This window comes from Bufo gargarizans, chromosome 4, assembly GCF_014858855.1.
Source record: "Bufo gargarizans isolate SCDJY-AF-19 chromosome 4, ASM1485885v1, whole genome shotgun sequence".
Classification (NCBI taxonomy): Eukaryota; Metazoa; Chordata; class Amphibia; order Anura; family Bufonidae; genus Bufo; species Bufo gargarizans.
Window position 1 is genome coordinate 453,681,932 of NC_058083.1, and position 15,450 is coordinate 453,697,381.

General features: G+C 43.4%; 1 protein-coding gene across 1 annotated transcript in view; it reads left to right on the forward strand.

The window, feature by feature from the left end:
- Window positions 1-15,450, forward strand: part of EML6 (EMAP like 6) — a 188,125-nt gene that overhangs the window by 154,090 nt on the left and 18,585 nt on the right. The window contains exons 29-34 of the mRNA XM_044290143.1: window positions 289-418; window positions 1,329-1,427; window positions 8,698-8,871; window positions 12,081-12,289; window positions 13,757-13,914; window positions 15,087-15,201. Of these exons, the coding sequence (XP_044146078.1) occupies window positions 289-418; window positions 1,329-1,427; window positions 8,698-8,871; window positions 12,081-12,289; window positions 13,757-13,914; window positions 15,087-15,201 (885 nt within the window). The remainder of the gene's footprint in view (window positions 1-288; window positions 419-1,328; window positions 1,428-8,697; window positions 8,872-12,080; window positions 12,290-13,756; window positions 13,915-15,086; window positions 15,202-15,450) is intronic.

Below are 15,450 nucleotides of genomic sequence, written 5' to 3' on the forward strand. Positions count from 1 at the left end.
GATTATGGAGCACCAGGGGCGTCATCGGAGTGGTGCTCGAACCGCAAAAGCCAACCTCCTGGTGCTCCAATAGTTAATTTGCATAATTGTAAAAGTTAATTTTTCTCTGCAACGATGCCACCGACAGACATAAGACAGGTATCATTTTAATCAGTGTCATCGACCATACCAGGTGTGCAGGGTAGGGTTGATCCAGGTGACAGAGCCGCTTTAAGCCCTAATTCCCCTCCAGTATCCTGTCATGTGCAGAGTCCTGATTTCAGTCCTCCCCTGTGTTCCATGTTGCAGGAGCTCTCTTTGGAACATGTATTTGGATACCGAGGCTTTGATTGTCGTAACAACCTCCATTACCTCAATGATGGTACAGACATCGTCTATCACACAGCAGCCGCTGCCATCGTCCAGAGCCTTTCTGCAGGTACGGTTATTTCTTGCTGCCCATAATGTAGCAAGGGAAGATATTTTCTACCTTGTGAGCAGTAGATGACAGCTTATAACTGTGAGCAGAGGTTGATGTTTCACCCTGGGACACCCTTTTCAGACAGTTCTTTGTACACACTTTTCCTAGCCTGGGTGGTCTACATTCTGGATAGGAGAACTTTGTTTCCCACTGGTGGTTACCTACCATTAAAAAGTCCACTGATAGCAGGAGGGCCCAGTACTAGTTGACTACTCCCTCCACAGTTGTAGGGGCTGTACCTATGTACGTATATTCTTAAATGGGTTCTTCAGGCCTCGGAAAAATTTTCCATCTTCGTCCAGAAACAAGGCCACACATGTCTGGTATTGTAGCTCATCCTTATTCATTTGAACAGGCTGAGATTCAATGCGAGGCATAGTCCATGGGAGACAGTGCTTTTTCCTTATCCTGGAGAACCCATCCTATGACATTTAAGAAGGGAAATGACAACTACTCTAATCCCAGTTTTGTTATAAGGTTAAACACAAGTTAAAGGGTTATCCTTGTTTTGGTAAAAATCCTCCTGTGTGCTGACCTCTGGAGAGAAGATAGTCTGCTCAGTACTTATCCCTCCATCGTGCTGCTATCTCCACTGTGCTGGCATGACCACTGGCATTGGACGTGGGCTCTTCTGCTCAGGTCCCGACCAGATGTATTTTCTGAGTCTTCCTGTTCAGCTGTATGTACAGTACAGAAACCCATCCAGTCAGGACCGGGTAAGTACTGAGCAGTCCTTCACAGAAGGATTTTAACCAAAGTCCAGAGAAGCTACAAACTAAACTACAAACATATAAAACTTTGCCATGTCCCTTATTTCTTCCTGTGGTTTTTATATATGGTAACATGTTATTTTATTGGTTCAAAATAGGAAGTCAGAGCTTTTATCTGGAGCACACGGATGATATACTTTGCCTGACTGTCAATCAACACCCAAAATACAAGAACGTTGTAGCAACTGGACAAATCGGTAAGAAATACAAATACGCCAAGGTCATCCGAGGCTCAGACAATACTGCAGAGCAAACGTTTGTATCATAACCAGTTATGTACGGAGACTGTTGTAGTAACCCTTGCAGTAAGATGATATCACATATGTCCCTTTTGAAGACCGCATTAAATGAAAATAAAAAAGGTGATAAAACTGAGATGCCTCACGCCAAGACTGATGGCCTGTCCACAAGTTAAGGTCGTTGTCGTTTTATGTTATAGCAGAATGAATGAGAACTACTAGATATGTCACACTGGTTTGTAGATCCAGAGTGTTTCTGAGAAGGTCATCATGATGCCCAGATTTGTTGTTGGTCTTCACCACTTTTAAACCATGGTATGCTAGCTTTAGCGGACACAATTTTGACCTAAAAGTCCAGCTAAAAGCAATGCTTGGGAAAGTAAGATATTTGTCTCTAATCAATACTTAATTCTATAACCAAGGGGCTTTGATGTCCTATTTCCATTACTCTGACCCAACATTCTCCTCCACGTTGTTTCTCCTCTCCTGTCTCTCTAGTGCCACCTATAGGTTGCTACCCTTTGTGTCAACGGCAGATCCACTAAAGAGCTGCAGATAAGGCTACTTTCACATTAGCGTTCGGGGCTCCGCTTGTGAGTTCCGTTTAAAGGCTCTCACAAGCGGCCCCAAATGCATCCGTCCAGCCCTAATGCATTCTGAGTGGATGCGGATCCGCTCAGAATGCATCAGTCTGGCAGCGTTTGTCCTCCGCTCCGCTCAGCAGACGGACACCTGAACGCTGCTTGCAGCGTTCGGGTGTCCGCCTGGCCGTGCGGAGGCAAACGGATCCGTTTGAAGTTGACACAATATGGCTAAATTTTCAAACGGATCCGTCCCCCATTGACTTTCAATGTAAAGTCTGGATGGATCCGTCTGAACAACTTTTCACACTTAGAATTTTTTCTAAACTATAATGCAGACGGATCCGTTCTGAACGGATCCCATCGTCTGCATTATAGGAGCGGATCCGTCTGTGCAGACACTAGACGGATCCGCTCTGAACGCAAGTGTGAAAGTAGCCTAAGAGTTGGCTCAGAACTTGTAAGTGTATCATGGTGTCAAAGTGGTATCTTGGATTTGCCATCCTGCCTCCTCTTCATTATGTCACGACCAACTCATATGCAGACTGTCTATTAATGGGGAAACTGTGTCATTTCAGCCAAATCGGATACACCCATGGTCTGGCTGATATCCCTAGTCAAGTTTCAAGGCTCTCTAGTGGATCGGAAATTGACTTACAGGGTACATACCTATAGGTGGCAGTAGAGAGGCCTTTTTCTTCCCACTGGAGAGAGCTAATCTGCATACTTTTTTCCCCAGGGAGCATTGCACATAAGACTTCCTACTAGTGGCGTAGCGTGGGTTGCCAGCACCTGGGGCAAGCCAAGTATTGCGCCCCCCCCCCCCCTAATACAGCGCACATACCTCTTATATCCAGTGATGTCTCCTTTGATGTAGATGCTCTCTTTCCTCATCTACTCCTTTCAGACCAGACCACCATTTTTCAGCCATTTTTCGTCTCTGCAGTTTGACAAAAAAAATCTTAGTTTACTTCTTTTCCATCATCCTCCCATCTTCTAGACATATCATCCTACCATCCCCAATACTCTAGCTGCCGTGCTCCCCAATATTATACTGCAGAAACAGATAAACCCCCTGATAATAGCAGTACCATGCAGATAGTGCCCTTCAATAATTATTGGCACACAGTGACACTAATAGTGTAAACATAACATCCCCCAAAAATAATTGTGGTAAGCTGATACTGTGCCAAGGTGCCCCCACAGTAATAGTGCTCCCAAAAGTCCCACCAATAGGAATAATTCTCTGCTAGAGCACACATGGTAGTAATAGTGCTCCTACAGTGCCCCCAACATGTCCCCACTGTGCCCCAGAAGTAATAATGCTCCCATAGTGCCCATACTAGTAATCATGTTCCCCCTAGCCCCCAGTAGTAATAAAGCCCACCATAATGCCCCCAGTAGTAATAATTCTCCTTATAATACCCCCTTTTAATGCCCCCAGTAGAGCTAATGTCCCCATAGTGCCACCATAATTTGCCAGTATAAAATACCCCCATAGTGCTCCTCTTCCCCCTTCCTCCTAGTGCCCCCCATAATGTACCAGTATAAAATGCCCTATACATAGTGCCCCAGTAGATGCCCTCAGTTTCCCCCATAATTTTCAAGTATAAAATACCCCTTCTTAGTGCCCCCGTAGATGACCCCATAGTACTCCTCTCTCCCCTTCCCCATAGTACCCACCATAATGTGCCCCAGTTTAAAATGCCCCTATACAGAGCCCCCCATATAAAATACTCCTTCTTTGTGGCCTCAGTAGATGCCCCCAATAATGTGCCAGTAAGAAGTGCCACCCAATAATGTGCCAGTAAACTGTGCCCCCAATAATGTGCCAGTCAGAAGTAAAAGTGCCCCCATAGATACGCCCACAGTGCCCCCCAATAATGTGCCAGTAACAAGTGCCCCCCATAGATGGCCCCCCAATCATGTGCCAGTAACAAGTGCCCCCCAATCGAGTGCCAGTAACAAGTGCCCCCCATAGATGGCCCCCCAATCATGTGCCAGTAGACAGTATTGTACCATATAAAAAAATAAACACTTATACTTAGCTCCATGGCAGCGATGCGATGCAGTTCTCTTCCAGCCAGCGCTGTACTGCTCAGGCGGCGCGACCCTGCACTGGCCTTTGTTAGGCTGCAGGCACTAGGCCTGCAGCCTATCAGAGGAACGGGGAAGGGAGACGCCTCTCCCTCTCCTGGCCCGCAGCATATCCATCTGTATCGCTGTCCTGAGGACAGCAAAACAGATGACCATGGGGATGAGCGCTTCGACATCGGAAGTGCTCATCTCCCTCTGACCTGCCGCTGCTCCCCACTTGTCAGCAGGCCGCACCGCCTGGGGCGATCGCCTCACTTTGCCTAATTGGCAGTGCGTCCCTGCTGGCAACCCCTAAAATGTTGCGCCCGGGGCAACACCCCCCCTTCCCCCTACACACACAGAAAGATGTACCAGAAATGTCCACAGGACCTCACAGGCTCCACCAACATTTTCTTGTGACTGGACTTGCTTCTCCGCCTGATGGTTCTCTTCTTTTGGTTCAATGTTGTATGTTATAAAATAAGATCCTGCAAGACATCAGGAATTCATGTAGCGATCTCAGATGAGTACACAACTACGCACATAGCATTAACTTGCCTTTTGCATCCTCTTCCCATTACCCACTTCACATCTCTGCCAGATGCAAGAGCAGCAAAGTTAAGATCCACTATCATCCACAGTAATACATGAAAGTTGCACTTGGCTTAAGTCTATATTCCTTCTGGAGATTTCCTCCCTCTGTTGACAGAATACAGTCTCAAAGGGGCTGTACTGCTTGTTAAAACATGGCTACTTTCTTCCAAAAATGGCACCGCACCTGTCCATGAGTTGTGTCTGGCATTGCAGCTCAGCTCTATTGAAGTAAATGGGCATGAGCTGCAATACCACAAGTGGATTGGTGTGGCACTTTTTGAAAGAATGCAGCCATGTTTCTGTCATCTTGCGCAAACCTTTTAACAGGAACCTGTACTCTTCAAATTGGCTCCCATGATTCAACTGATTGGTAAATCCTCTGGAATTTATATAAATATAGTTTTCTAGTTCTGATTAATCAAAACTGTTAACAGTAGTGCAAGGTAGGGGTTGAGGAGAAGAGAACAAACATACTATTCTTGGATGGTTTTACTCATCAGGAGTAGTGAGAATCTGAAGTTTTATTCTGCCAGATTCTGCTATTCTACTAGTGTCCAGGCTGCAGCTTCATTATAAAGTGCTCTCTGCAGTGGTGGGCACTTGCTGGAGCAGAATCTGGAAGAATAAAACGTCATATTCTCACTATTCCTAATAAGAAAAGCTCCACAAAGATATGTTTGTACTGCTCAGCCCAGCCCCTACCTAGTGCGGTCAGCATATTCAAAACTGCTGATGGATTCCCTGAATCTTGACACTTAGGGACTAATTTATCATCTCCCTGTGCATGATTTCTGGCATGTAGAAAGTAGAAAACCTTGTGTTTGCAATTTTTTAGATGCCATTGAACAAAATATTGTCGTAAGTGGCATTTTTACACCATCCTCATTACTTTTTTGAAAGGGGGTGTGGTGAGGTAGCAGGTGTGGCCAGCAAATTTATCTTCATTTTCGCCAATTTTCTGGTGCAAATGAAGACAAAAAACCTTCGGCAGCTCTGAGCTGCCACAGATTTCTGTTTAGGTGCAAGGACTGCTGGAGGATGTGCCTAATATATTACGAGGTGTGCGCCATATCATAAATTAAGTGCATCCTCCAGCAGCACAGGGGATGTCAAACATTGGCATTGCTTGTGTTAACTGTACTTTCACACAATTTCATTTCATTAAATACAGAATGCTATAACTAGCAATTTTCTAAATCACTTCATTTAAAAAATATGCCTGCATCCACCTGAAAAAAAAGCTGTAAAGGCCACTCGGGGTCTCACTTCCATGACATTTGCAGTCCACTACCAGTTGTCAGGCAAGATGTAAGGGCATGTAAGAGCTAGCTGAGATCCTGAGCCTGATAAAACAACTGCTGCTACACAACTTTTGAAGATTATAGGAGCATGCTGCGTGTGTGTAAGCGTGATTTCCTCCTCCCTATCTGTTCTGTGGGCTCCGATGCTGAAAACAAACATAGTGAAAAGTAAGGGAAAGGACGTCAAAGCAGTACAGTGCTGGCAGATTCCACAGAAGGGAGACACCCCCTGCTTGTGAGAGAAATGCATGTAGCTGTGCAGCTGAAAAAGGGCATAATATGGCTGAAAAAGACATTAGAGAAGCCCACAAAAAAAACCCACAAAAAAAACCTGTTCCTTCACAGTTATGATTGTACAAAGAAGCACGGCCATTATGCAAACTTTTTTTTTTTTTTTTTTTTACTCAGGTATACTTTCAAGTTTGCTGCCACTGCTTATATAGTGTGTTGTGACAAGTTAGTGATTGCTATCTCTGTATACTTAAAACTGCCTGTTGCTGTAACTGTTGAGGCATGATGAGGCTTTGTTTCAGTCGCCTATTCTATACACCAGGTAGAGGGAGAATATTTGACACAGTACTGAGCGTATCATATTATTTTACTTTTTAGATATATATTTACTTCTGTGGCCATATAACATGATAAAAGCCGTACTAAACATTAAATCTATGGCAATGTCAGGGACAAGCTGTGGTCCTCATAATGATTACTATTTGATGCAGTGTTAAGGCCGATGCCATTATATACTAAACAATAGTTTTATATTTATTTCTTTTCCAATCATTCCCATACTTAAACATTTTGTTTTAGCATGCCCCTAATGCTGATTTATCTTGCCTCAGCATTAGCAATATTACTTCTTTAAGTTGTTGGTAGCCCTGACGCTTCCCCATTTGCCATTGCTCTCACAACGCAGGCGAAAATGCTGAATATTCAGGTAAGGCATACCCCCGACTTTCATGTGTGTCGCTTTAGGTCCTCTCCGGTCCAGTCATTATGTCTGTTCCTTTACTGGGCTCAGATACATTATCAGCCATGATCCAGTTTTTGCATGGCTACCTCCATCCCGCTCATAAGTTTTAGCCATTCTCCATAAATCACAGTACTCCTGTTATCACAAGCTTCTAGTACGTAAACTTAGCTTTGCATAGTACATTTTTGAATTGTAGATGTTGTTTTAGTATGCGTTTATATGTTGTATACAAATGGTACTTGTCTGTGTAGGTATTCACTCCTGGAAATTCCTCTATAGCTATTTTATTTACTGGCTTCTCCTAGAATAAAAAAAAAAAGATCAAGTAACTATAATTTCATGTGCTGTACGTTTCTGTCAAGATGTTATAATCCTTTTCATCCTTTCCTTAGTTACATCTGTCTTTAGAGTGCTGAGTGACAGTCAATATGGCCACCATGGGATTAGAGGGCCATTCCAGGACTTAGACATTGATAACCTATCCACCATATAGGTCATCAATATCAGATCGGTACGGGTCCATCACACGGCACCCCTCCTGATCATCTGTTTTGGGCAGCTGCCAGGGCCATAAACTATACAGTGGATGGAAGGCCAGTAGCATACTGGCACTGAGCTGTATGAACTGTATTACCTCAGTATGGCCACCACACAGTAGATGGAGCCTTCTACTCCTGGCAACTTTAATTATAGAGTTTTTGATGGATGTTGCAAACAGCCGATCATGGTGGTGCCAGGTTGCAGAGCCTCACCATTGTGATTTTGATGATGTATCCATTCTATTACTACATATTCCATCCTTTAAAGGGGTTTTCCGAGATTTTATAACTGATAACCTATCCTCTGGATAGGTCATTAGTATCTCATCGGTGGGGGTCTGACACCTGGGACCCCTGCCAATCAGCACTGCAGCCTTGTCTCAGTTCATGAAGTACAGCTCTGTACATTGTATAGCGGCTGTGTTTGGTATTGCAGCTCAACCCTATTCACTTCAATGGGGCTGATCTGCACCAAGGCGATATGACCGATGAACGTGACATCGCATATGGCCTAGGCAAAGCTGCGAGGATGTGTGTTGTATATATATATTAGTTGTCACTCAGCTTTCCTAGAAACAGAAAAAACTAAGGAATCTCAGAATAAAATTGACAAATGGTGACAACTGAAAGAATCAGATTTACAGAAGATTTTTTTTACCTAAAGTGAATCTCCACCTTTTAGTATCATGTTGTTTTAGATCCAAATATCTGTGCTGACTGATCTCATAACTTCATTTGTCTTTATAGTAGTTGTAGCAGAGATTTTTTGATACAGGTTTCCAAATTCCCTGCCTATAACTGGGTTTAAAAGATGATGGCTGCCAACAGTCACCACTAGAGGGAGCTTGCATACTGTCTTATTGAGTTCAATGTATAACAATGTGCAGTTAGCTCGAAAACGCCCTCTAGTGGTGGCTGCAGGTTGCCAGCATGTTAAGTTTTAAATGCATGAGTGTACCATTGGATTCAGAGCTGTTAGAACTCTGAAAAACAGACTACTGGATAGGTGAATTGTGTTCAAGGGTGGAATTTCACTTTAAGGGGCATATGCTCTTCAACCTCGAGCATCTGCAGAATGGACATAATGCAGGAGCGTGAACTTATCACAGAGACAACACGTTTGGTCTTAAACACTTGATTACGAATTCTTTCTTTTCAATGCAGGTGCTACTCCCTCCATTCATATCTGGGATGCTATGAGCAAGCATACTCTGTCCATACTGCGGTGCTTTCACGCTAAGGGAGTTGCATTCATCAATTTTAGTGCAACAGGAAAGTTGTTGGTGTCTGTAGGTGTTGATCCAGAAAATACCATAACGGTGTGGCGATGGCAGGAAGGTTGGTATATTATTTTGCAGTATGTTTTCTTATTTGTATATCTCTATATTCGTATACTTCATGTGTGCAAGGTGTGGAGCCAGATGGACTGCAGTTTGTGTCCTCAATATGAACCAGTATCACAGTCCATGTGACTCCAACAGTCCCCAAGAGCTGAAACTCTAGAAACAAAACTATGACATGCAGAGGTGCACCTAGCCTTTCTGCTGCCTGAGGCGAAAACGTAATCTAACCCCTTTCCCACAATGAAAGTGCTCATTGTCCATGGCCCTTCCGCTGATCCCCTCTTGCCACTACCTGGATCGGCTCACCTGGCCTCATTGGTGGTGCACCACTGATGACTTGTCTCTTCATGTCCCTTGTGTTCTTTTCTGTAATCATGTCACCTCCTAACTATGCCACCTATAGGCTCGGCCGCCTGTGACCGCTGGAAAGTCCACACTTCATTTCCTGTAGTATCATACAATATATCACACAATATAATTATTTCTAAGAAGGGCCACATGAAGAGACACATTTGTAACCATATAACGATGTCACACGCTGTATTATCCCACGGTCACATACTGACACTAAGCTGCCGCAGCGCTCTTACATTTTGCTGGTTTTATACAACATGTGGAGCTTTATATTGATGAAGAGTATCTCCAGTATTGTGGCCTTTTATCCATATACAGTATGAAATCAATGTGGCCAGGGGCCAGGCAAAGCGTCGAAACAGTCAATACTGGGGGCTAGTTATGGCCCCTTCAATTATCCGTAGACTCTATTGGGAGAATGTATCATGATGAGGGAAATTTTGAAGTAAATTTTTACTTGACTCTGCATTTCTATCATTTATGACAAATTTATTAGATGTTATGTGGTGTTTGATAAATGTCGTACATCTTTAAAGGTTATGTAGACCTGCGGATTGCATTTTCACTCATTTTGGGCTAAAAATCATTTTTTTCAATTGGTCTTGAATAAAAATATTGAGCTTTTCTGTCTTAAGGGGTTAAGTGTTTTTCTACCTGTGTGAATCCTACTTTCACTTTCCCTTTGTCCTGATCATCTAATAACTCTCATCTCTAAAGTACTGAGAGCTCATAAACGCTTATTTAAGCCACATTCTTATCAGTAAGATACAACACTGAGCACTACTGAGTGTTTATAAGGTCAGGGAGCAGAGATAAGGACCCTGAGGGAAGAGGGAGAAAATCCAGTGGCTGCTATTAGAGCATCTCAGCTCCGTACAGAGAAAAGGACTCCATATTTTTAATAAAGACCAATTGAGAAAAAAGATCTTTACCTCATAATGAGTACAATGCAATAATAAAAAAAATGCCACTTCTGTGTTCTGTGAGATGTTACGTCACTTTTTATAAGCTGTCCCCCAACTGGAGTAATTGCGCCTATTTCTGTGACATTTAAAAAAAGTTGCAGTTGATAAATCTGGCATACACCTAATTAGCATGGCTTAGGCTACTTTCACACTTGCGGCAGAGTGAACCGGCAAGCAGTTCCGTCGCCGGAACTGCCTGCCGAATCAGGCAATCTGCATGCAAACGGACAGCATTTGTAGACGGATCCGGATGCGGATCCGTCTCACAAATGCATTGCAAGAACGGATCCGTCTCTCCGTTTGGCATACGGACAAACGGATCCGTTTCTATTTTTAATTTTTTTGGACAGAACCCGCATTCCAGTACTTTTAATGCCGGATCTGGCACTAATACATTTCAATGTAAATGAATGCCGGATCCGACATTCCGGCAACTGATTGGGAATTCTGGACGGAGATACTACCGCAGTGACTGAACTGATGACATCCTGATGCATCCTGAACGGATTGCTCTCCATTCAGAATGCATAGGGATAAAACTGATCAGTTCTTTTCTGGTATTGAGCTCCTGTGACGGAACTCAATACCGGAAAAGAAATACGCTAGTGTGAAAGTACCCTTACCATAGCCACTTTTCCACCCACTTTTTAAAAGTGACGAGAGTGGCAAAAACATGGCATGCGCTAAAAATCGCAACCTTTCTGGGGCAAACTTTGAAGCCATAGACACCTAACCCACTGTGGGGGGGGGGGGGGGAGGGGGGCATTTATCATGAGTTATATTTGAAGCCACTTATGATTGAGTCTATGTGGGGATTTTTTTCTCCAAATTGATCAAACGTCGCAGAGTGTACATAACTTTGGTGCATCTTTAAACCTAACACTGTTGTCTAGAAAAGCTCCTCCAGTTTTCCTACTCCACACTCCTACTGGAGTGAAACTTAACATAGCTAACCACACCAACTCTCCCACCCACTTTTCCAACCTGGAGTATGTGGTGTAAAAATGCAATAAGTTGCAAAACTTTTGCGCAAGTGACCTCAAAAAGTCACGAAAGCCCTATTTTGTGACTTTTTGAAGCCAGAATTCTGGATTGCAGGGTGTGATAAATTCTAATGGATTACATGGCACTTCCTTTAGCTGCCAAAGACTGTACACCTGCAGATTAACTACCAAAGATTTGGACCCTGGGTATGCGCAGTGCCCCCAACAGATCCGTTGTGCTGACGTGGGAGACGCTTACTACTGTCTAGTCAGTGGGCATGCTCATATGTGCAAGTCCTACACACCAGCCGCCCATTATATGTACAATCTGCAGGTTATGCATAAGGTTATACTAGCAGTGCCGCCATATTGTGGTTATGTCAGGATTTTCCATGTTTTTGATGACAATAATGACCGTTCTGGGACTTCTTTACTAATAGACACAGGGGATCATTTATTAACTGATATACATCACAAAAGTGGCGTATATATCAGTCACAGACCTTGTCACACTCCATTCTGCCACATAATCTGTGACTTTACCCCACTTTTCCAACAGGTCGAGAAAATGGGGTGCGGTTTGGGCATGTCAAGCCGTTCCGTCTCATTCATCATTTTCTACGCCAGTTTTTGCAAGGGAGCTGGTATAGATTAAAGTTTGTCGCATGGCCTGCTGGATGAAGCGCCAAAGTTATTGGGAGGCCTGCACTACCACATAACTTTGGCGCTTCGTCCAGCAGTACAGAGAGACTTTGCCGGTCTTAATAAATGAGCCCCATAGTGCAAAAATATGGATGAACTTTTTCACAGATTCTTTGCGATTTGTAACAAATGCAGAAGTGTACTTGGACTCCTGGACAGAACACGGCATAGCACATTATAACATGTATTATTCTTCACAGGTTCTAAGGTCGCCAGTAAAGCAAATCACGTGGATCGGATATTTGTGGCAGAGTTTCGTCCAGACTCGGACACGCAATTTGTATCTGTTGGAGTAAAACACATTAAGTTCTGGACTCTGGCTGGGAGCGCTTTACTCTATAAGAAAGGGATTGTCGGATCTGTGGACAATGCCAAAATGCAGACAATGCTCTCCGTTGCCTTTGGGGCTGTAAGTTTCACACTGTTGTACATTTTTTATAAAAGAGTCTTCTAGATTATTTTCTATTTTTTTTTTGTCTAGGAAAATTTTGCAGCAGTTGAAATGTTATATATAATTCTGGTCATAATTGCACTGTACCTGTCTGTGTAGCAACCTTATATTTGCACTGTCATCTGATATAACCAGTTATTGTTTCTCGACTTTTCTAAAGGCCTCATACACAAAAGTGTATTGTCGGCTGAACCTGCCAATTAAGGCAGGTTCGGGCACCAGTCTAATGTGTATGGAGAGCTGCCGACTCTCCCCCAACAGATGATGTCAGGGGAGAGGATCGGGCGAGGTTAATATTTTTATTATTTATAATACATAGACCGGCGGCTCATGCTCCTTAGGGTTAAGGTCCAATAGGTTAAGAAACTGTGAGACAACAAGTAGCAACTCAGTTCTCTTAGCAATACTATATCTCAAAGCTGTTTAGCTTGGAGAGGACTGCTCACACTGGGTACAATAGTAACAGACTCTGATTTGCATTGTACATTGAATAAAGCTGTTGCTCCATCAGAAACCCTTCATCCATATGTCCTAATAGGGGCTGGTCAGATGAATGGGTACCATGTAATAATACAGTGCACACAGTGTGCAGCTTCCCCGCAATCAGCTGTTGTGTCTGTTGCCAGACCTGGGTCGATAAGATCATCACAATTAAGCCTTCATTTAGAAAAGGGGTTGTCTTAAGGCCTCTATATACATTATACCGTTGTCAATCAAATCCTCTATTTTTGGCAGTGCAAGCCAACAGTGTATGGGGAACCCTCAACTCTCTCCCGAAATCAGCTTTGATTTTAAACGCCCGATCCCTTTGTTATCCCAGGAGATAATCCACCTCCAGAAGTGTCTGAGAGCAGCTTTCTTACCTCTTCCCATTGAAAACACATGCATGCTCGGCCAAACCGACCATGTAAGTGTATGGGGGAGTCAGGAGGGATAGCTGTCGGTCGAATGGAGTTGTATGGGCACCTTTAATGGGATAATCTTATCATAATGCCAGCAGAAGAAATATTTTGGTAGATTTGTGTCTGTATTGTTAGGTGCACAAGCTATGTTATAGGTTTGTGACATATGAGTGATCACAAAACTTAATTTCCAATATGGTGGAAGTGGAATTTTCCTTTTCTGGAAAATTTAAAGGGATTGTCCACCCTTTATTAAATGATATCCTCAGGATAGGCCATCACCAGCTGATCTGCGGTGGTCCGACGCCCCATCCCCACGCCAATCAGCTGTTCGGCAATACCTCTGGCGCTGGAAGCAGACGGCTCCGTCTGCTTTGTAGTGAACTGAGCTCATCACCGGACAGCTGCTCCCATTGAAAACCCCTTTAACTTGTATACTGATCTGCTACTGAAGCCACTGTTGTCAGCCCTGGAAGCATTTCTACCATATCTTAGAAAAGGTGTACATTTGCAATCGTTGCAGAATAGCCTCACCTTCACCGGTGCCATAAATGGAGATGTCTACGTCTGGAAAGATCACTTTCTAATCCGACTGGTGGCTAAAGCACACACAGGCCCCGTCTTCACAATGTATACAACGCTACGTGATGGACTCATTGTAACCGGTGGAAAGGAACGCCCGTGAGTATAACGTGCACTGTGTAGGAACCAGTATGAATATGAAGGCCTGTTTTACTTTATGAAATGGATGCGTCTATCAAAATTCATTACAAGTCAAGGGGTTGTCCTAGTTTAAAAAAATAGTCTAACTGCAGTAACTGTGATAAGATAACCCATACTACCCTGTTAAATCCCCCGCTGCTCTGATGATATACCGTACATCCACGTGCAGCCAGTCACTGGCTTTATTAGCGGTGGCACAAGATTTCTGAGGCCAGTGATTGGCTGCTGCAGTCATGTAGATGTACATGACATCATCTGCAGGACAAGTAAACAATGACCAGTGGGGACCACTGAAGCATTGGTGCACTGAAATTTGTTAAGTTTATCATACGGCCTCATGTAATGCTATTTTTTTTTTAATCTCAGACAACCCCGTTGAGGGCATTTATTATATAGAGAAAGTTAATACAAGGCACTTACTAATGTATTGTGATTGTCCACATTGCCTCCTTTGCTGGCTGGGTTAATTTTTCCATCACATTATGCACTGCTCGTTTCCATGGTTATGACCACCCAGCAATCCAGCAGTGGTGGCCGTGCTTACACACTATAGGAATAAGCTCCGACCTTTGTGCACTCCCACGGTCCCAGCCACCAGGCACTTTTTCCTATAGTGTGCAAGCACGGCCACCGCTGATGGATTGCATGGTGGTCGTAACCAGTGTATAATGTGATGAAAAAATTAATCCAACCAGCAAAGGTAGCAATATGGACAATCACAATACATTAGTAAGTGCCTTGTATTAACTTTATCTACATGATAAATGCCACTTGCTGAAGTGAGACAACCCCTTTAAGTTTGGGGACAAATACAGCATTTTCAAAATTGCCAATATTCTCCAAATTCACTTTGTTCACTTTCACACACGGTACAGGGTAGTTTATGGGTTAGTGTTAGTATTCCTGTCATACTCCTGGTGGTCCTAGATCGGTTCAGTAGTTAATAATTCATATCTCTGGTGGCTTAAGCTGATGTAGGAGTTAATACTGAAATCCATTATACAAGGCGGTCCAGGGTGGTCATGGGTATATGTTCAGGATACTGTAGGTGATATTATATAATGGATGTCCTTGTACTGTTTAGGAAGGAGAAGGATTATTTTGACGGTCAGAAATGTTTTTAATTTTAGGACAAAAGAAGGGGGCGCCGTTAAGCTATGGGATCAGGAAATGAAACGTTGCCGAGCATTTCAGCTGGAGACAGGCCAAGCCCTGGACTGTGTGCGCTCAGTATGCAGAGGCAAGGTACGAGCCCACCACTGCTTGAAGACTTGAATTTATATTGAATTATATTGAAAAGCTGTGAATTCATGTTTTAATTACAACTGGGCAGATTCTTTAAAACTGTCTAAAGGAAAGCTTTTTGTTTGCCATAGCAACCAATCACAGCGCTGCTTTCATATCTCAAGAGCAAAATATGAAATGAAAGCTGAGTTCTGATTGGGTGACAAAGACAGGAGTTCTTTTATACTGAATCTGATTTTAATTTTCAAA